We start from the raw sequence: 23,113 nt of genomic DNA on the forward strand, positions 1-23,113 counted from the left end.
CAATATTAGTCAACCTAATTAGAAACATGTTGTAATTCCCTATGTATTCAAGTCTTCTCTTTAAACTATTCAATAAAATATAGTTTATTTTTTATATAAGTCCCATATATCTCTTGTTTAGATTTTTTTCTCCAAGGCAGCATATTCTTTGTCACTAATGTGTATTTCTTTGTCTTTCCTAACTGTATACCATTGGCTTATACAATATGATTTTTGCATAGACTGACATTATATTTGAGTAAGTTACTCAAGTTATTTATAAATTATAGCAGTTAGTGGTTGACTCTTTAAGTTACCATTAAATAATCATCTGCAAATCATCATATATCTTCTCCAAAATTGTCCTCTAAATTTTGTTTTATATCTGACTTTGCTTCTTCCTATTCCAAAATATATGTTATAAAATTATGGTAAGAATGAGCTCTGTGTTTTATCCTCATTTAAGTAGGAATTCTTCTAATATTCCGTTGTTAAAGGTAATATTGGATCTCGGTTGCAAATAGCATTGGAACGCTCCATCTTATTTACCAGGCATCTTATTTATTCCTGGTTATTTTATTTTAAAGTTTCCTTAAGGAGTAAGTGATAGATTTTATTTATGTCTTTAAATTAGGAGATGTTCATATCTCTTTATTATATGAAATGGACATGCTATTTATTAATAACTTCCAAATATAGTTTTACTTCCTTGGGAACTTGGGACAATTTCTTGTTCTAAACTGTTTTGCTCTTCACTGTTTCCAGACATCTTGAGGCCAGCCCTCTCCTCTCCTCTCCCTGTCATTCCTATAGATTTGTACTTACAAAAAGGTAAATTGACAGTCTTTTTTATTTTACATTCACAACACATAGCATCTACAGTCAGTAGAATTCAAACGTGGTAGAGATAAGAAATCCACAAAGTTAATGTTTATGGTCACACTTGCATGGTATGGAGCCCCTTTTCACACGTCAGTCTTTCATTCCCAATATTCGGGGCATGTATTTCACATACACACACACAATAGTGACCAGTAGCCAGACACAGATCAGGGTGCGATTTGGAGAAGGTAGCACTGAGATCTCCAGCAGTAGCTGTCCTGCAAAGACAAAGGCAGTCCCCAGGAAACTGGGAGAGGAAACTCAGGTGGCCAGCAGACAGCATCGCCTGGAAGGAAGTTGTCGCTTTTTGCCCACTGTTAGGACCCAAAAGATGTGTGGCCATTGTCCTGTTGTTAATCTTATGAACCAGGATAAAATTTCTCCATCTCTTTTAGATGAGATGAGTAGCCATTCTTTTTTTGTCAGCAGTTGTAGGAACTGCTGGAATCTAGGGGTCTCTGGAAAGGGGAGAGGGAAAGGAGAAAGGCTCATTTCATCTCTACTTTCATCATTTACTCAACAATGGTGATCAATGGTCTCATGTCCTAACACCCTCTGGTAAATGTGCTGCTGGGATTAGAAGAGATACAGAACTTAAACAGAAGAATCTGGACAAGATAAAAACAAATAATTATATTACATATAAAAGGTGTTAAATGAATAAAAGGGAGGTGTCACAAAAGTGGACAGAAGGCGACTATTCCTTCTAGATAAAAGATTTTGAAAAAAAGAGAAAAAGTATTTGATCTGGGATTGGAAAGAATGGAAACTTTAGCTCTGTGGGTACATTATAGAAGGGTATCTTGAAACCGAGAGTCTTATTCTCTGTGTACAGGGAATACTGTCCTGGTGGGAAAAGAGAAAGAGTGAAGGAAGAACATCTATAAGGAGTGTATTAACTGAGGCTGAACTGAAGATATATCTGGGAAATGGAGTGGGTGGGAGATGAAAACCAAGACACAACAGAGGTGGAATTGATAAAACCTAGCAAACAAGGGGGCAGGGTGGTAACGGGAGACTAGCAGTTAAAGGTAACTCTGAGGTGTCTAGCCTGGGAGATTTGGGGGATATTAACCAAATAAGGGGAATAAGGGAACAGGTGAGAAGGAATGGTACAAAACTGAGCTTCAGCAGAGCAAAGCAGGGCTGCTTCCCTGCTCTTCTGTGAACCTGAGTTTGTGCAAAGTACACAATTAAGCCCTTAGCAAATGGGATTTGAAACCGTGTGATATGATTTGGGAGCTGGAAGCACTAAACATGTAGCTTAGGATAATGGCATTCTTTCTCTCCTTTGGCATTCTCTCCCCTCTTCAAATTCTTCAAATACATATTGTTTGTTGTGATTGCTTTACACTTAACTGTTTATTGCCTGGAATTGTTCTTTCATTTTCCCCCAAATATTATCTTTGTGTCCCAATCATATTAGAAATTCATAAAGGATAGGAAGCCAAATATCATCTCTTTGTAACTATACAGAGAGGACCTTATACGGTACAAAAAACTCAGGAAATAAATAAATACTTATTTAATATGTATTGGAAGATAAAATTTAAGTTCATTCATTGTAATTCCAGCAATCTCTCACCTAAATGTTACAAAGACAAGTAATTGCTTCTGCCAGGATTTCTCAACCTTGGAATTACTGACATCTTGAGCCAGATCATCTTTGTGGTGGGGGTGATCTCTTTTCACTAGATGCTAGGAGCATCCCCCTCCCCCAAACTGTGACAACAAAAATGTCTCCAGACAATGCAAGGATCTGCTGGAGGTAGGATGACCAAATGTCCCAATTTGCCTGAGACTGAGGGAGCTACTGAGACACAAGGCTTTCATTTTTAAAACTATGAAAGTTCTAGGAAAGCCAGGATGACTTGGTCACCCTACTTGGGAGACAAAATTGCCCCCAGTTAAGAACCATTGGCCTGTGGGAACAGAGAGCCATCTTTATGTGACAAACTCTAAAAACCATTAAGTGCTACTATGGAGGTATGATTTCAGTATTTTTGGAACCCCAAAGAGGAAAATATTCATTTTCATTGAGGTGGGGAGGATTAGAGAAGATTTTATGAAAAAAAAAGGGCATAGCAGCTGGTGTTGAAAAGCTTGAGGAGGTTTTAACAGGTGAGTGTGAGGACGGGGCAAGAAGATGAAACCCAGAGCAGGAGGAGGAAGACACGGTGGAGTCAGGTCTTGGAGGGTGTTGAGTCCTAAGCAACGAGAAAGACCAACAATAAGTAACACATACACAGCACATACAATACGCCAGGAATCTTTCTGCACTCTAGAGTGACATTAACTCAATCAGCATCACAACATCTGAGTGTGGGCAGTATTCTCAGGACAATCTTCCTGATGAGGAAACCGAAAGGCACAGAGAGGACTGTGGACCTGCTGGAGGCCATGAAGTAAGTCAACAAGGGAATCAGGATTAAACCCAGTCCTGCTGACACCCGAGTTTCACGCTCTTAACTGTCACATTCTCCTGCCTGTTTAACTGAGGCTGGTAATTCATTAAATCTTCTGAGTAGCAAAGTCACAAAAGCAGATGTGAATGTTAAAAGCTAGCTCAGATGCTCCCTATGTCAAAAACCCTGGTAAACGTAAAACACGGGGGATGCATGCTTTACTCCCTTCCCTGCTGCGTACATACAATTTTTGCTAAAAGCCGTAACGTGATGAATTTACAGTCTGAATCTACGGGACAGTCGAAATGCTTGATTCCGCCAGCTAAATATGTGATGGTGATGCTGTGTGTTTGCAGAGTGCTTATGAGAGAGACGGCCAATCGCTTGATCAGCAAATGCCACAAGTTTAAAAACACAGAAGGAAAAGGAAACTAGAGTGCCATGGTAATAATAAAATAAAACCTAATTTATTTAAAGCTAACAATAATTAGATGTTTTGTGGCTGGTAATAATCTCCAAAGAAAAGCAAGAGATGCCTCGTTACTTCCCTTGGAAACAATGTTCTTAAGATTCGGACAAAGCTTAGAAGATAAGAAAACAAATCCGCTCTGATCCCCAGGGGAGGATTTGGATCACACATCTTTCTATTTTTAACTTGGATGTCCTAATAAAATGGCCTCTTTCATTCTTCCATCTCTTCAATCTAAACTCTTCCACAGGAGCCCTGCCCCTTGTTTCATTCCTGATAATTTATTAATAAGCTCCCACATAAAAAATGTCCCTTAATAAAACACCCAGGCATTGTGGACTGTGCAGTGTAGTTAATTTAAGCCGGGAAACTGAGATTCATGTAAATGGCCATATTAGATTAGGGGAAAGATTAGCATCACTCCTGCTGTTTGCTGGAAAATGCAGTTGAATATGCCCTTCTTCACAGAGCTGGGTTCAGAGGACCATTTTCAAACACCTGTCCTGAATTTGCATGCCATAATATGGACAAGAAGCTTCTGGAAACCAAAGTCAAAGTGGTCTTAGATGGAATCTAGAAAGATTTCCTGCCCCCTTCTCTCTATCTTCATCCTTCACACCCCCACCCACTCACATTCCCTACTACTTTTTGAGGCAGGTCCAGGAGGTGAATGGAGTATGGATGGCTAATTTGATGGGAAACTTAAAAAAAAAAAAAAAACAAAAAAAACCCCCTCATTTACTCTGTGGGAAAAAATCCAAACAGGCAAACAAACTGATACACAGATACACACTGTCACCAGAGTTCTTTAAACTGATTAGAGGCAGAACAACTTCGGACTGCTATGGTTTGGTGAAACATCCACTCAGAACTGGTAAGATTTGGATTCCTTTTCGAGCAGAAAATATCATGATAATTGGCTATCATTTAGGGGGAAAAAAAGGAAGATTCTCCTGTTTAGAGCATATGTTTCAAAATATTTCAGATCCATGGAAGTTTCATGTTTTTCATACACCATACTCGTACTTGGCAAATCCATCTTGTGTTCTGCCCATTGTCTTTGTAATTTCTGTGTCCTTAGAAGGACAAAACATTGGTCTGCGATAAATGCTTATCTTTTCTCTGCTTGGCAGCATCTCTAATGACAATTTAACAATATAACAAGCAAAATCATCTGGCATCATGCACAACGGAGGCAAATAATACCTTCTGCAAAAAGTACAACGAAACACCAAAGCAGAGCTTAACAAAGCTGACTTGTTTCTTGAGGGTTCTGCTTTCAAACTATTTTGCATAGTTAGTATTTGGCAACTCCATTCTCTTCTTTCCCAGATTCAATTATGTTGCCAAACTGGCAGCTTTGCACTAGCTAAGGGAAAGATTATATGCCTACACTCTGGTTTTTCTTTCCTCTATATAACGAATTCAAATGTTAAACCCATAACCTTCTAGTAAGAAAAAATATATATAAATATCAACTTGGATAACTGGTTAGTAGCTGAGTGAATCAGCTGGACTTGCGTGTTCTTATGCTGGGGTATAATTTCCTTGAGAAGAAGTAACAAAGGCTAAAGAAGGGGCTATAAACTAAACTGATTCAGAAACTGGCAGCCAGCAGGAGGCTACAGTTCACACACAATGGGTTTGTTTCTCTTGTGGGAATCATCCCATTGTCCAAGCTTACCTTCTGCCATCATGGTGCCTTCTTTTTCAGTCTCTACTTGTGATTCTTGGCGTTTGGGTGAGACGTGGCTATGATTCTTTTGATCATTAGTCTGGGATTCAGAAATCTCTTCACTTTTTATTTCTGTATTAATGAAAAAATACATTGGCTTTTTTTAGAATAAAGTGACATTTTTCTTATAAATGGGCCCTAAGTGTTAGGATATTTCCCTTCTCCGCTCCCCCAAAATTATTGTGATATACATGCAGTAGAATGCATTTAATAGTCTCAGAGCTTAAGAAATAATGAAATAAAATCCCATATACTGACCACAACATTGAGGTATAAAACTACCATCCAATATAGTTGCCACCACATGTGGTTACTGAACATGTGAAAAGTGACTAGTTCAAAAAGAGATGTCCTGTAAGTGTAAAATACACACCTGATTTTTCAAAAATGTAAGATATCTAATATTTTTATATCCATTACATGTTGAAGTATTATCTTGATATTTAAAGTTAAATGGCTGCTAGAAAATGACACTATGTGTCTCACTTTGGTGGTTCGTGTTATCTTTCTGTTGACCAGAGCTGCAATGTTACTAATACTTTTTAAAAACATTTTATTTTGAAATAATTATAGATTCACAGAAAGTGTCAAATGAAATGTACAGGGATGACCCATGCACCTTCACCCAGCCTTCTCTCTACTTCCAACAACTTGTATAACTGCAGTATGACATCAAAACTAGGAAATTGGCATTGGTGCAATCCACAGAGCTCACACAGCCGTGTGCTTTTGATTGAAGACTTTATATCTTCAGTCTGCTCTTGACTAGAGTGATGCCTTCTCTCCTATTCATTTATTCATTAAATATATTAATAAAAATACATTTATATTCTTCATGCCAGGCATTGTTCTAGACACTGGAAAGCCAATGATGAAGTATGAAAGACCAGGTCTGCCCTTATAGAGCTTTTATTCTAGTTTGGATGGCAGAAGAAAAAAAAAATAAATTGTAATATGATGTTAGATAATGCCATGCCAAGACATATGATGATTTTCTCAAGGAAAGGCACTTTTGTGATTGAGTTTTGAGCTGAACTAGTTGATTTTTTTCACAGGATACCATTTTTACGTTGAAAGAACTTGAAAGAATGATTGAAAGACAAATTATGGTTATTCATACTTTGGTACTTGGGAGAGTTTTTTTTTAAGTAAATGAAGTGAGCCTGTAACTTCAAAGAAACGATTGACAGTATTTGTTGCCAGTGATATAAGTCAAGCTCACATGGGAAATTTTAGAACTTTAGAAAAATTTTATCAACTACTATAAGCTTCACAGATTTCTAATTCTGTTGATATTAACGTGATTTTTAAAAAAATTATAGAAGGAAATATATCAGCATTTTGTAGACCTGCATAACTCAGTGAAACAACATTTCCTAAATGGCCAAAGCATAATGTTTCAAAATCACGCATGCGCAAAATCTCTATTCAAAGTACAAGGTAGACTGGTGCATTTTCATGTAACAGAATACAAAAAGTACATTGAGATGTACCTTTAAGTAACTTCCTTTTGTCCAGTTTGGGTGCAGTATCAAAGAAGAATGTCTACAATATCTGTAAAGGTTATTAATATTCTTCCTTTTCCTACTATGTATCTGAGTGAGGCTAGATTTTCTTCATACACTTCAGCCAAAACAATACATTGCAACAGACTGAATGCAGAAGCTGCTAAGAGAGTCCAGCTGACTTTTTTCAGGCAGACATTAAAGAGGTTTATAAAAAATGTCATTCTTTTCACTATATATTTTTAAAACATGGCTTTTAAATTAAAAATATGCTATATTAACATATAATGCATGTCTTATTTGTATTTTAAAATAAATTAATAAATAAGCTTTACATGTTCTCTCTTAAGTTCTAATTTGGAAATACTGATAGATAGAACACACAGTGACAAAAGCTCTTTGGGGATTTTGATAATTACTGAAAGTGTGATGAGGTCCCGAGATCAAAATTTTGTAAAGTGACGCTCTAGTCTGTACAACTGGATCAGAGAATCACTTTCTAGGAGGAAGATGGGGAACGATATCCTCTCTGATTCTAAAGTAATAAATGCTAATTACAGCAATATGAAAAATACAGAAAGATATAAAGAGGGAACTAGAAATTACTCATATACAACTGATTACTATGTATTTTTTCATGAAGTTCCTCCTAATCTCTTTAGATTGTTTAAAAGAAAGTTAGAAGTCTGTGTCCAGTCAAGAAAATATGGAAATTAAATACAGGGAAATGTGTCCAAAGATATTGAAAGGTTGAAAAAGCAAAAAGAGGACACTGAGATAACTGATAATTTTCGTAACTACAGGAAGAAGCTTCCTCTAGAGTTGGGTGAACAAAAGAGAAGAGATGGGGTGAGCAAGCTTAGAGGACAGTCCCTCCATGGCTGGGAGGTTTAGCTATAAAATGGAGGATGAGAATTAAATCACCTACTTCACGAACCATGAGATTAAAAATTATGAAAGGTCTTTACTTTCAAACCAGAAAGCACTACTCACATACACACACACACACACACACACACACACACACACACACAGATTTTTAGATTTTAAAACAAAGACCAAAACCCGTGATTCAACAAATCACAGGCAACAAACCAGGATGAGATCCCATTCTTCTTGAGAAAGACAAGGGATCCTTGAGTTTTCTTTAAGTCTGTGAAGCCTGATGATGCCAGGGAGGGAGGGAGAGACCAGGCTGAAGTTTTGTTCAAACTAAAGAGCATCTAGCGGAGCTTCCATCCCTCAGCATCTCTCAGAAATCCAAGCATAGTGAGCTGTCTAGTGGTGGCACCAGGCTACCTCCTCTTTCCTTTCTTAATTTTTCACTTTCTCTCTTTGCCTCTCCTCATTTCACCTCTTTTATTCTCACTCTTCCTTATCACTTTGGTTTCCCATTATCTCCTAATGTCAAAGTGTTTCATCCATGTCTCCACCCACTGCCCCCCCCCAAAAAAAAAAGAAAGAAAGAAAAAGATCAGCTTCTGGGAAAATGCCTAAAAACACAATTTCTATGCTCCTAGCGAAAAAAAAAAACAACAAAAAAAAACCACACCAAGCACTCTCTTCCTTCTTCTGAAAAAGCAGAGGACATTCCCCCTTTATTGAACTCTCCTTTTGGAGGGTCACCTGGGCTGTAGGGCACAGTGTTTCAGAGAGTCAGATATGGAGAGAACCAAACTTTGATCCTGGTGGTGAGACCTTGGGCAAGTCACTTAGCCTTTCTGAGCTTCATGCTCCACCCCTGAAACACAGATGTAGTATTTAGTACCTACTTCACAGAGTTGTTGTGAGAATTGAAAGAATTCACATCTCTAAAGTACTTAGAATCCTATCCATAGTGAGTATTCAAAAAATAAGAGCTGATATTATTAGTGCTATTATTATTATTTAGAATTAGACAATCCTTGTCTCTACTGTATGAGTTGAGTAATTTGGCTCCATGTAGTTTGATATGTTACAGAGGCTCATAAAAATGTCTCTTTGGGGGAAGAAAAAGAATAGTTAATATATTGTACATGATGGCATTCCCTTCAGATATTTTTACTAAAAAAAAAATTACATACTTCTGCTTTTGCTTTTCTTAAACCAACAGCATACAAGGCAGCACAGAGCCAGCCACGAGACCCCTGAGCACAGGGAAGCAGCCAGTATGATCGTGGGCCTCTCGGATGGAGTTGCAGGTAAGACAGCAAACAGCCTGGAGCGAGCTGTAAAATTGACCCCTGTTAAAAAAAAAAACACAAAAATAACAAAATAATAACAATAGCATATTAATAAGATGCTAATATAAAATATTGTGGAAAAGATATGGTTACAATAGTACCTGGCACATAGTTGATTCAATAAATATTTATTGAATTAGAGGATTCAATACATGAGTCAATAATAAATCCAAGACTCATATTTCTAAAGAATTTCAAGATTCCAACAATAATATATGATTGTTCTTTCCACTTCTGTCCATTATGATGGGGAATTCTTCCAATGCTGTCCTATTTTCAGACCTTTTTTCTCCACCAGTGCAAAGCTGTAGCTTCACTCTCATGTTCCACTAATTAGAACAGAAGCACTCTGGACTCCAGATTGCGTGAAACTACTTGCTATGACATATGTATCTCATTTCAAATACAACACGTAACACATCAAAACAAGGGCACAGGGACTCCTACTATGGAACCAAGAGAATTTCTAAGGTCCACAAGAATTTTGTTATCTGGAAAACTAGGGGTAGAGCAGGGATAGATGGCTAGAGCCACCGTGGCTATGGATGAAGGGGCAGAATGGCCGTTCCCTTCAGGGAGGACATCTTTCTAAGAACTCGTCTCAAACTCCTCCCTGTTTTGTAGACTGAAAAATTTGGTTCTCACTCCATTAGTGTTTTTGAAGCAAGGTAGAAAAGAATCTAAAAAAGCAACAAAACAAAGCAAACAAACAAACAAACCCTGTCTATACACACAAAAACCTGTACACACGTTTGTAGCACCTCAATAACCACCCAAACCTGGAAACAATCCAAATGTTCTTCAACAGATGAATGAATAAACCAACTGTATTTTTTTTAGGCAATGGAGTATGACTCAGCCAAAGAGAGAAAGAGAAAAAGAAAAAGGAGTGGGGAAGAGGATGAGGAAGAGAGGGAAGGAGGATGGAGGGAGGGAGGGAGGGAGGAAACTATTAATAACCTGTAACTACTGAAATGAACATCCAAAGCATTATGCTGAGTGAGGAAAGCCCATCTCTAAGGGGTATATATGATATGGTTCCATTCATATGACGTTTTAGAAAAGACAAAATTATAGAGATGGAGAACAGGTCAGTGGTTGCAGGGATTAGTGGGAGGACGTGAGGACAGAGGAACAGCATAAGGGAGACTTCTGGGAAATGTTCTGCATCCTGATTGTGGTGGTGATTGCATGAATCTCTATATATCTTTGAATTTATAAAATGACCCCCTAAAAAACATCATTTTTACTGTATGTTATTTCAAAAAATAAAAATTTAAAAACTTTGCCTATAATTTTGGGAATGATAGATATTTTCATCATCTTAACTGTGGGGATGGTTTCATGGAAGTATAGATTCATCAAAGTTTATCTAACTATGCTTTAAATATTGTGTAGCTTATCATATGTCAATTATATCTCAAGACAAAAATTTAAAAATCAAAAAAAAAAAAAAACCACTTGCCTGTGATCATAAGTTAGCTATAACCAGCATTTTTGAGTAGGTCGTTCAAAACAAACAAACCCCAAATCTCTGCTTTCATCTAAATAATTCAGGCAAAAGCAGAGTTTGTATTTTCTCTACTCAAGGAAACACCATGTTTTCTTTGCTGTGCTTTCCTTGGGCTGAACCTGACAATTTGATTGGAAGTCACAGTTAGAGCTCCAGTCTCTTGACTCCTGGCTGACTCGGTCCCAAAGCTACTATAACAAAATTATCTAGAAATGCTTCTCCTGTGGGTACATCTTATCCTTGAGCCATATTTGGCTTGTTTGTTATCAATTAGTTGCTTTTTATGGGCAACTGAATAAGCTAACTCTAGCCCAGAGACAGGGGTATGGATTTTACTAGGGATTTACAGAATTAAGAACAAAATTCTTTATTCTTTTATCCATTTTCCAATAACTGCTCAGTGATTGTTTACTTCACCACGTGGATAAGTTACTGTTCTCATTCTTAAGATATTTACAAGCCAATAAATGAAATAAGATACACATACAAATATTTTCCATACAAATCAGAATGTGACCCATGCCACCAGAATAATGCAAATCAATTGCCTTGGAAGGTTATTTTCTAGCAATATGATTGGGGAAAGCTTCCCAGAGGAGAGAGTATCTAGATGGGGATCTGCAGGTTGAGCAAATAAAGACAGAAAAGAGAAAAAAAGCAATCGATGTTGAAGAAAGTACTGCCAGGAGATACCAGGAATCAGTGCAGGAAAGCATGTGAGGCAAATTTTGGCGGGCATTAAATGTCAAAAGCCAAAAGGCCCTTGACAACATTCTGAAGGCAATGAGGTGTCACGGATGGAAAAATTCTGACCTGAGAAGTGGCATGAGCCACCTGCGATATAGAAGATCAAGCCATGGAAGTGTTTAGAACACAAATAATGACAGAGAGGCTGAAGTCAGGCCTGAGGTTTATAAGCCTGGAGCAGTAACCTGAGTCTAAGGGTGAAGACCACCAGTTTTTAAATATTTTTAGCAGCAGAACATTATTTAAATGTAATCTTAGGCAGAATCTCAGTATACTCACTTATTCATAAACAAATATTTATTTGTTGTTTTTATTCTTAACACCCTGAGGATGTAATGCTAAACTAAGCAGAATTCCTGTCCGTCCTGGGACTTAGGTTCTAATGGGGGACAGAGCAGGCAGGCAACAGACAAACAAGCAAATACACAGATACTCTGACGCTAGAGAGTGATGAGTGCCATGCAGAAGTCAGAGAATGGCTGGAGAGGAGAGCAGGGTTGAGACTGTGGTGTGGACAGAGTGAGGCAGAAAAGGGCTCTCTGAGGAGGTGCCATTTGAAAAGAAACCTGGGTGAACTGGTGAGCGAGCCATGAGAAGTTAGGGAGGAGGAATATTCCAGACTCGGAAACGGTCACTGCAGTTGAGTTTTTCTGGGTTGGGTGGCAGGGTGCATCCTGTCTCAACCCAGCGGCCCTGGAGAACCCCCTAAGAGTCCCATGGCTCCAGGAAATGGTTAGAGAAACCACAGCCTAGACCATGGTAATGACAATGCATGTGGAAAGGTTGGGTGGGAAGTCGGTAGAACAAACTTAACAGACACTCTGCCCTCTTGACAGTGTCTCAGGAAGTTCAGAAACAGATAAATGAGTTGGATTAGTCCACATGTTATAAAGACTTATGAGGATTCCATACATACTTGGTTAGACCTATGTAACTTCTCAGTTCCTCAATTTCTTTATTTCCAAAATAGCATAGCGATTATAGTCAATGATACTGTATAATAAACTTCAAAGTTGCTAAGAGACTAGGTCTTAATTGTTCTCACCACAAAAAAGAATGGTAATTATGTGATGTGATAATTATGCGATGTGATATATGTGTTAGCTAACACTACAGGGATAATCATATGGCAATATATAAATATATCAAACCACCATGCTGTACACCTTAAACTTATACAGTGTTATGTCAATTGTATCTCAGTAGAAAATAAATTATATATATGTATATATATATATATATATATATACACACACATATATCTTTAATGAACTAAAGTCCTTAATTATAAGTCTTTGGTGTATCTACAGAGCTGAAGAAATGTATGTCTTTGTATGCAGTGATCAATGAAACATTGATTAAAGTGACATCTAGTTCCACTTAAAAACATAAAGACATGGACAATGTTGGAAACTTTAGAAAGATAGATTGCCAACTTCCATGATCTAAATATAATCAGGAATCACATCTGCCATTATCTGCCATCTCTGGGCATTAAGCAGATGTTGAATTCTGTCCTTTTTCTTCAGTTTTAAGAAAAATAAGTAAATAATGAGACAAAAAATACTAAAATAGGAATAATGATGTGTTCCTCTCTCTAAGGGAGAAGAGGGAAAATAATGAAAATGATTGCAAGTCTTCTGCTTGATTCAGAGATGAAGCAACAATTACAGTCCCATGAATCAATGCTTGTCACAGCTATTCTTTTGGAGCTTACTAAAAAGGAGAAATGTCATTGAGTGGCCTATCAACGTGAGGATGAGAGCTGCTTTCCCAAATAATTCCAGCCTTAGACACTGATACACCTGGAAACGAGGAGTCACTCTCAGGATCTGTACTGGTAATGAACAGGTGGCTATGGGGTCACAGAAGTGCAGGCCTTCTGATGTTTTCTATTTCTCCTCCATCTTTTCTCTTCTCACTTAAACAGAGCCTCACCTCATAGAGTCAGTCTTGAAAATTACGAAGAATAATTTAAGGAAAATTCTAAAGGAAAACTTCTCAAGACGATTCCTCATTTAGGGGACTTTACAAGCTGAAGGTGGAAATTAAAGGAAGCAGTAGTCCAGTAAATGTGAACACCAGGGCCAGCTCAAAATCACACTGTCACTGAGAAGCTGCTGTCTACACTATAGTTTACATTCGGTTGTATAACTTATGCCTTAAAGTAAACTTGATGAAGTATTTAGTCTTAGTTAGCCACTGAGGAAACTGGAGGGCAATGGTCTTTTAAATATGCAGCAAATCGGGACCAAAATATCCAGCTCTGCATGTGTTACCCTTCAAAATATATCCTTGGGAATCCCATGGTCAAGGCGCTGAACATTCTCCATGAATCTGTGCTTACATCAGGACAACGTCTTAGGTATTATAAGAATAGGTGCCCTACACAATTAATACTACTACCTGACCCCAGATGGTATTCCCTTTGTGAAGAAAAATTGTCCAAAACTTGGAACTGGGAGAAAAATAATGATTACAGATCTTAACAATATCATACTGGAGCATTTTCAAACAAGCCCATCCAAGGTTTATCAAATTCTCTGGAACACACTTTTGTTTGACTTAATATTCAATATTTAGGGGTCCAGTCTTGTGAATTTGTAGAAGATTGGTAAGCTGCAAGTGATTTTCATCCAGTAAGAATGGAAGTGATATTTGTAGACATGCAACTCAAAGATTAGAGTTTGACTGCCCTGTATCCAATTTAGCAAACTGATTTCAAAGCAGTCCTTTCCAGGCTATAAACCTTGCCATCCTCCTGGTTCCCTCATTAAAGAGTAACGTAACTTGTTGACAAGTACTCATTATATATTTTCATGAGAGCCATATTTTTAACTTTTTGAAAAGTATACTGGTGGTTTGAATTTAAGTTTCATGAAGGAGAACTAATACCTGGCCTTAATTAAATATTTGTTGTTGGGCTTCAGACACCTCACATCAAAACATTTAATTTCGGGCTTCCCTGGTGGTGCAGTGGTTGAGAGTCCGCCTGCTGACACAGGGGACGTGGGTTCGTGCCCCGGTCCGGGAGGATCCCACATGCCACGGAGCGTATGGGCCCGTGAGCCATGGCCGCTGAGCCTGTGCGTCCAGAGCCTGTGCTCCGTAGCGGGAGAGGCCACAACAGTGGGAGGCCCGCATACCGCAAAAAAAAAAAAAAAAAAACATTTAATTTCGTTTGCCATTTCCAATATCTAAGCAGTTTAAATCCACTCATGATTGTTCTAGTGTCTTTTTTAAAACTTTGCATTATCACAGCTGTGCATTAACTACTTTCCACAACTGCATGTCTTAAGTACCAGACTAATTTCCCTGACTCAAATTAATAACTGATTATAATTATCTACCTTTCAGTTCAAACGTGATGTTAGTATTTTTAGAACTCTTTCAGATGCTCTCTTAGGTGAGGAGGGTTTTTTTTCTGGTAAATTACAATATTTATATAACTTTTTTCAAGTGGTAATTCTGTGTCTCTATCAGAGTTCAATCCTTTATAAAAAGGATGTCCAAAACTGGACTCTCGCTACTCCTCTGTAGGGTGCAGCCTGGACTCTACCCATCATGGAAATGGGAGAGTAGTATTTTTCATAAGCTCATCTGGCTTTGAAGTTTAAGTAACATATTATTTACTACAAAGTTATTGAATAGTATTACACTCTAATAAAGCAAAAATTGTCAAGAATACTTCCGAAGGGAGAAGGTTTCTCTTTAATGTTTTGTCAAGAAGAACTGGATCATATAAGCAATTTACACACACCTTATACCTACCCTTCTAAAGTACCAAGATTTTGAGTGGGTATAGTCACCATTTTAAAGGTGGGGGTGGGGCAGTGGATGAGGAGGCCAGGACTGAAAGATAAGATTTCATAATACTTGATACCCCAGGACTCTCCTTCTTATAAATTAAAATTCTTAAATTAATACCCAACCAAATTCCATCAAATGTCATAGAAAAAAATAGAACATTCAAAGTAAATTTTAATAACTAGAGGAAAATGTATATATGGATTCTTGCTTACCATGATTCTCATGAGGCTTGATTTCTACATGTGCTCTTGCTTCTCACACCTTAATGATACAACCAAGGGGATTTTTTTCTCTAAACTACAATGACTTCTTATTCATGATAGAAGCTAGTCCCATTATAAAGGAGAAGGAGTTATATTTTTTTTAAAAAAAGGAACAGATAATAAAAACACACTGTGCTGAAATTACCTGGAGGGAAAGTGACAGTAAAAATAAAGTGCCAATTTGACCCAGAGATCAAAACTGCCAAGTTGGAGAACCTCACATAACCATCTTGAGTTTCTGCCTGAGTACATCCTACAAATAAACACAAAACCAAAAAGTGAATGTTAGTTACCTACACAAGAGCGATTTCTTCAAGTCTTCCCTGTAGAGAGGCAAATGGACAATATGGGAAAAAAATTTAATTGAAGAGGTTACTAAATCCATCAGGCTTCTCTTAGACAAATCTTGGAACTAAATAATCCAAGATAGAATAATAACAACAAAAGCCAACATGTACTGAAAGCTTACTATGCCAGACGTTGTGCTTTATATTCATCATTGTACATAAACTACACAACCCTATAAAATATACTATTACCAATATTCTAGAGATTAAGAAATAGACTCAGGAAAGGTTAAATTACGTGGTGAGAGGGTTATAGCTCAAATCTGCCTGTTTTCAAAGTTTGTATTCTTAGCCCTTATTATATACTGAATATTTAAATGTCTCTCAAGAAAGAAAGTCTATTCTCTTTCTAGGTGGTCAGTCTCTAGGCTCTGCTTCTCTTCTATTCAAGGGATCTGTGGTTTATGCGGTGACAGAGTTAGGCCAATAGATCAGGACCACAGCAATGCATCAAATCAGGAGTGGTAAAAGCTACCCTGTTCAGCAACTTGGATCGTCTGGGCTATGGTTTCCCTGAATAAAATGCAAAAAGGAAAGCTGACATCTTCTAACAATGGGCCATCCATTTATAAAGTAAAAGAAGGAAACTTAGCTCTGGATCCCATTCACAATGCCTTTAATTAGTCTTCTGACTCCACTATCCTCAAATTACTTTGCTAATTAACAGCTGCTGCATTTCACTCTGGAAATGTCACTATGATTGGTATGATGGACAATGAGATAGGAGAGTGGTCCTAAAGTTTAAAAACCGGTTTGAGATCTTTAAGGCTGAAAGGTATCATAAAGATAGAATATGCAGTGTTCTATCTCTCAATTCAATTGCTCAATCCTTTCTGGGAAAACACTGTCTTTCTTCATCAATTTTTCAGAGCTAACTAAAATTTCCATTTTCAGAAACATCTTTTCCTTCATCTCTTCAGAGCCCCGAAATAAATAAAATGCCCAGAAAAAATGGAAATAAATAAGCCAAGACTGAAATAAATGATAGGCACCAAAACAAACGCTGTTTATACTCTTTAAAACCTATATGCATCAAAATTATGGTCAATAAACTCTTGCAAACAGTGAACTGCAGAGTACAGATGTTCAACATGAAATCATTTGCTACAGTTTTCCCCTTGACAAACGTTCTTATTGTTCCCATCTTTGGAGGAATACAAAGCAGCATTTAATTGAAATGTGTCCGGCGAGCACAGTGAGTCTGCCTTATAGAACAGCCGCCAAACTGCCTAATGGAAAGTACTTTAGCTCCAAATCGGTTTGCTTTTGTGTTAAATACAAGCTTGCCTCAGAGATCTCTACAAAGATTCCCATATATATCTACGATATTCTCAGCTTTGAAGCATATGTGCCCCAAAGCTGAGGCAGTTTGCTGCCAAGTACAGTACATGACTCCGGGGTTCATCATATCTCTGGAATGGTAATTGTAAAATAGACAAATGTCATTGACAGGCTCCCTGATCAAGCTGGTCCTGGCTGAGGGAACCTGGGAGGAGATGGGGTGCTGGGCTTCACACAAGATTGACGCTGATGACATGCTTTATCAGGGAATGCTACTTGAATGTGATTCTGTAGGGCATAGGGTTTCTAAAATACTTTTCACCCCCAAAACTATCCCTCTTACCCTTAGCTATCCACACTAGCAAACTGTTACATCATTAATGTTGAGAGTTTATTTTTTTAGTATTAAGAACACATTTTTTCTACAACTAGGATCTATAGCTAAATATCAAAGGATCTGAAGGACCCTAAAATAATTGTCTTTGTGTATATAAACCCATTTTTGGTTATAACCTCTTTTTTTTTGAACTGAAGAGGATTTACTGAGACAAAAGAACATGAAGTTAAACTGCAGAACAAAAGATTTAGGCTAGACATATAGACCGGGTTTTGTTGTTGTTAATTTATTTTTCTGCAGGAAATACTTAGAATAAGTTAGGTAATCCATGCCAAATGGTTTTGCTTCCATTCTTCCTGAAGTTAAGGAGAAATATTTCATGATGGCTTCAAGAGATACTTTCAATCATTGAAATAGGGTGTTTGGTGATGTGGGCATTCTACAAAGAAAATGACTCCAGATTTTTTTCCTATTTCACAACACTCACACACACGCACAAAAACGTGTGCATATAAGATGACCTCAGCCCATTCCTCATACGCTCTCATTGAATCTCCCAAAGAGAACAACGGTGAATATACTGATCCAGGGTCAGTTGGCTTGAGCATGAGTTGGTGTTAATGGAGGAAAATAACAAACGGTTTCATGCCTCATTCATTTTGCATGATCCAATATGATTCTAAGCTAGACAGTGATGATATCCTTGGGATAACTGAGAGGAAACCAATGACGAATGGGGGGAGTATGTGTCAGGAGTGGGGCACAGTAAAGTATGGAGGCTGAGTAAGGTATAGTAGAGGAGTAGGTATGGGATACAATAAGGTATGGAGTGTGAGTAAGGAACTGGGTATGGGTAATGTATGCAGTATGGCAAGGTACATATTTTATAGGAGGCATGTGAATGAGCTTAGACTCAAAGCCAGGGTAGAGCAAGAAGTAACTGGAAGAGGGCAGACAGCAGAAGCAAGAAGAACTACAATCCTGCAGCCTGTGGAACAAAAACCACATTCACAGAAAGATAGACAAGATGAAAAGGCAGAGGGCTACGTACCAGATGAAGGAACAAGATAAAACCCCAGAAAAACAACTAAATGAAGTGGAGATAGGCAACCTTCCAGAAAAAGGATTCAGAATAATGATAGTGAAGATGATCCAGGACCTCGGAAAAAGAACGGAGGCAAAGATCAAGAAGATGCAAGAAATGTTTAACAAAGACCTAGAAGAATTAAAGAACAAACAAACAGAAATGAACAATACAATAACTGAAATGAAAAATACACTAGAAGGAATCAATAGCAGAATAACTGAGGCAGAAGAACAGATAAGTGACCTGGAAGACAGAATAGTGGAATTCACTGCTGCTGAACAGAATAAAGAAAAAAGAATTAAAAGAAATGAAGACAGCCTAAAGACCTCTGGGACAACATTAAACACAACATTCGCATTACAGGGGTCCTAGAAGGAGAAGAGAGAGAAAAAGGACCCAAGAAAATAATTGAAGAGATTATAGTCGAAAACTTCCCTAACATGGGAAAGGAAATAGCCACCCAAGTCCAGGAAGTGCAAAGAGTCCCATACAGGAAAAACCCAAGGAGAAACACGCAGAGACATATAATAATCAAATTGGCAAAAATTAAAGACAAAGAAAAATTATTGAAAGCAGCAAGGGAAAAATGACAATATACAAGGGAACTCCCATAAGGTTAACAGCTGATTTCTCAGCAGAAACTCTACAAGCCAGAAGGGAGTGGCATGATATACTTAAAGTGATGAGAGGGAAGAACCTACAACCAAGATTACTCTACGCGGCAAGGATCTCATTCAGATTTGATGGAGAAATCAAAAGCTTTACAGAAAAGTAAAAGCTAAGAGAATTCAGCACCACAAAACCAGCCTCTACAACAAAGGCTAAAGGAACTTCTCTAAGTGGGAAACACAAGAGAAGGAAAGGACCTACAATAACAAATCCAAAACAATTAAGAAAATGGTAATAGGAACATACATATTGATAATTATCTTAAACGGGAATGGATTAGATGCTCCAACCAAAAGACACAGGCTCGCTGAATGGATACAAAAACAAGACCCATATATATGCTGTCTACAAGAGACCCACTTCAGACCTAGAGACACATACAGACCGAAAGTGAGGGGATGGAAAAAGATATTCCATGCAAATGGAAATCAAAAGAAAGCTGGAGTAGCAATACTCATATCAGATAAAATAGACTTTAAAATAAAGAATGTTGCAAGAGACAAGGAAGGAGACTACATAATGATCAAGGGATCAATCCAAGAATAAGATATAACAATTGTATGTATATATACCCAACATAGGAGCACCTCAATACATAAGGCAACTGCTAACAGCTATAAAAGAAGAAATTGACAGTAACACAATAAAAGTGGGAGACTTTAACACCTCACTTACATCAATGGACAGATCATCCAAACAGAAAATTATAAGGAAACACAAGCTTTAAATGACACAATAGACCAGATAGATTTAATTGATACTTATGGGACATTACATCCAAAATTGGCAGATTACACTTTCTTCTCAAGTGCACACGGAACCTTCTCCAGGATAGGTCACATCTTGAGTCACAAGTCAAGCCTCGGTAAATATAAGAAAATTGAGATCATATCAAGCATCTTTTCTGACCACAGCACTATGAGATTAGAAATAAATTACAGGGAAAAAATGTTAAAACACAAACACATGGAGGCTAAACAATATGTTACTAAAAAACCAAGAGATCACTGAAGAAATCAAAGAGGAAATAGAAAATACCTAGAGACAAATGACAATGAAAACACAATGATCCAAAACCTATGGGATGCAGCAAAAGCAGTTCTAAGAGGGGAGTTTATAGCAATACAAGCCTACCTCAAGAAACAAGAAAAATCTCAAATAAACAATCTAACCTTACACCTAAATGGACTACAAAAGAAGAACAAACAAAACCCAAAGTTAGTAGAAGGAAAGAAATCATAAAGATCAGAGCAGAAATAAATGAAATAGAAACAAACAAAATAATAGCAAAGATCAATAAAACTGAAAGCTGATTCTTTGAGAAGATAAACAAAATTGATAAACCATTACCCAGACTCATCAAGAAAAAGAGGGAGAGGACTCAAATCAATAAAATTAGAAATGAAAAAGGAGAAGTTACAACAGACACTGCAGAAATACAAAGCATCCTAAGACACTACTACAAGCAACTCTATGCCAATAAAATGGACAACCTGGAAGAAATGGACAAATTCTTAGAAAGGTATAACCTTCCAAGTCTGAACCAGGAAAAAATAGAAAATACGAGCAGACCAATCACAAGTAATGAAATTGAAACTGATATTAAAAATCTTCCAACAAACAAAAGCCAAAGACCAGATGGCTTCACAGGCAATTCTATCAAACATTTAGAGAAGAGCTAACACCCATCCTTCTCAAACTCTTCCAAAAAATTGCAGAGGGAGGAACACTCCCAAACTCATTCTATGAGGGCACCATCACCCAGATACCAAAACCAGACAAAGATACTACAAAGAAAGAAAATTACAGACCAATGTCACTGATGAATATAGATGCACAAATGCTCAACAAAATACTAGCAAGCAGAATCCAACAACACATTAAAAGGATCATACACCATGATCAAGTGGGATTTATCCCAGGGATGCAAGGATTCTTCAATGTACACAAATCAATCAATGTGATAAACCATATTAACAAACTGAAGAATAAAAACCATATGATCATCTCAATAAGATGCAGAAAAAGCTTGTGACAAAATTCAACACCCATTTATGATAAAAACTCTCCAGAAAGTGGGCATAGAGGGAACCTACCTCAACATAATAAAGGCCATATACGACAAACCCACAGCAAACATCATTCTCAATGGTGAAAAACTGAAAGCATTTCCTCTAAGATCAGGAGCAAGACAAGGACGTCCACCCTCACCACTATTATTCAACATAGTTTTGGAAGTTTTAGCCACAGCAATCAGACAAGAAAAAGAAATAAAAGGAATCCAAATCAGAAAAGAAGAAGTAAAACTGTCACTGTTTGCAGATGACATGATACTATACATAAAGAATCCTAAAAAAAAAAAAAAAAAAAAGAATCCTAAAAATGCCATCGGAAAACTACTAGAGCTAATCAATGAATTTGGTAAAGTTTCAGGATACAAAATTAATGCACAGAAATCTCTTGCATTCCTATACATTAACAACAAAAATCAGAAAGCGAAATTAAGGAAACAATCCCATTCACTACTGCAACAAAAAGAAAAAAATATCTAGGAGTAAACCGACCTAAGGAGACAAAAGACCTGTATGCAGAAAACTATAAGACACTGATGAAAGAAATCAAAGATAACACAAACAGATGCAGAGATATACCATGTTCTTTGATTGGAAGAATCAACATTGTGAAAATGACTACACTACCCAAAGCAATCTACAGATTCAGTGCAATCCCTATCAAATTACCAATGGCAGTTTTTACAGAACTAGAACAAAAAATCTTAAAATTTGTATGGAAACACAAAAGACCCGGAATAGCCAAAGAAATCTTGAGGGAAAAAAATAGAGCTGGAGGAATCAGATTCCCTGACTTCAGACTATATTACAAAGCTAGAGTAATCAAGACAACATGGTACTAGCACAAAAACAGAAATATAGATCAATGCAATAGGATAGAAAGCCCAGAGATAAACCCATGCACTTATGGTCAACTAATCTATGACAAAAGAGGCAAGGATATACGATAGAGAAAAGACAGCATCTTCAATAAGTGATGCTGGGAAAATTGGACAGCTACACATAAAAGAATGAAATTAGAACACTCCCTAACACCATACACAAAAATAAACTCAAAATGGATTAAAGACCTAAATGTAAGACTGGACACTACAAAACCCTTAGAGGAAAACAGGAAGAACACTCTTTGACATATATCACAGCAAGATCTTTTTTGACCCACTGCCTAGGGTAATGGAAATAAAAACAAAAATAAACAAATGGGACCTAGTGAAACTTAAAAGCTTTTGCACAGCAACGGAAACCATAAACAAGACAAAAAGACAACCCTCAGAATGGGAGAAATTATTTGCAAACAAAGCAACTGATAAAGGATTAATCTCCAGAATTTACAAGCAGCTCATGCAGCTCAGTATCAAAAAAACAAACAACCCAACAGAAAAATGGACAGAAGACCTAAATAGACATTTCTCCAAAGAAGACATACAGATGGCCAAGAGGCACGTGAAAACCTGCTCAACATCACTAATTATTAGAAATGCAAATCAAACTACAGTGAGGTATCACCTCACACCGGTTAGAATGGGCTACATCAGAAAATCTACAAACAAGAAATGCTGGAAAGGGTGTGGAGAAAATGGAACCGTCTTGCACTGTTGGTAGGAATGTAAATTGATTCAGCCACTATGGAGATTTCTTTAAAAACTAAAAATAGAACTACCATATGACCCAGCAATCCCACTACTGGGCATATACCCTGAGAAAACCATAATTCAAAAAGACACATGCACCCCAATGTTCATTGCAGCACTATTTACAATAGCCAGGAAGCAACCTAAATGCCCATCGAC

At 37.3% G+C, this 23,113-nt stretch overlaps 1 protein-coding gene across 1 annotated transcript in view; it reads right to left on the minus strand.

Annotated features, from left to right (window-relative positions):
- Positions 1-23,113, minus strand: part of PKHD1 (PKHD1 ciliary IPT domain containing fibrocystin/polyductin) — a 430,010-nt gene that overhangs the window by 5,168 nt on the left and 401,729 nt on the right. The window contains exons 63-65 of the mRNA XM_065885004.1: positions 15,676-15,783; positions 9,039-9,197; positions 5,420-5,542 (exon numbers count right to left, since the gene is read on the minus strand). Coding sequence (XP_065741076.1) covers positions 5,420-5,542; positions 9,039-9,197; positions 15,676-15,783 — 390 coding nt within the window. The remainder of the gene's footprint in view (positions 1-5,419; positions 5,543-9,038; positions 9,198-15,675; positions 15,784-23,113) is intronic.

This window comes from Phocoena phocoena, chromosome 10, assembly GCF_963924675.1.
Source record: "Phocoena phocoena chromosome 10, mPhoPho1.1, whole genome shotgun sequence".
In the NCBI taxonomy this organism is placed as follows: Eukaryota; Metazoa; Chordata; class Mammalia; order Artiodactyla; family Phocoenidae; genus Phocoena; species Phocoena phocoena.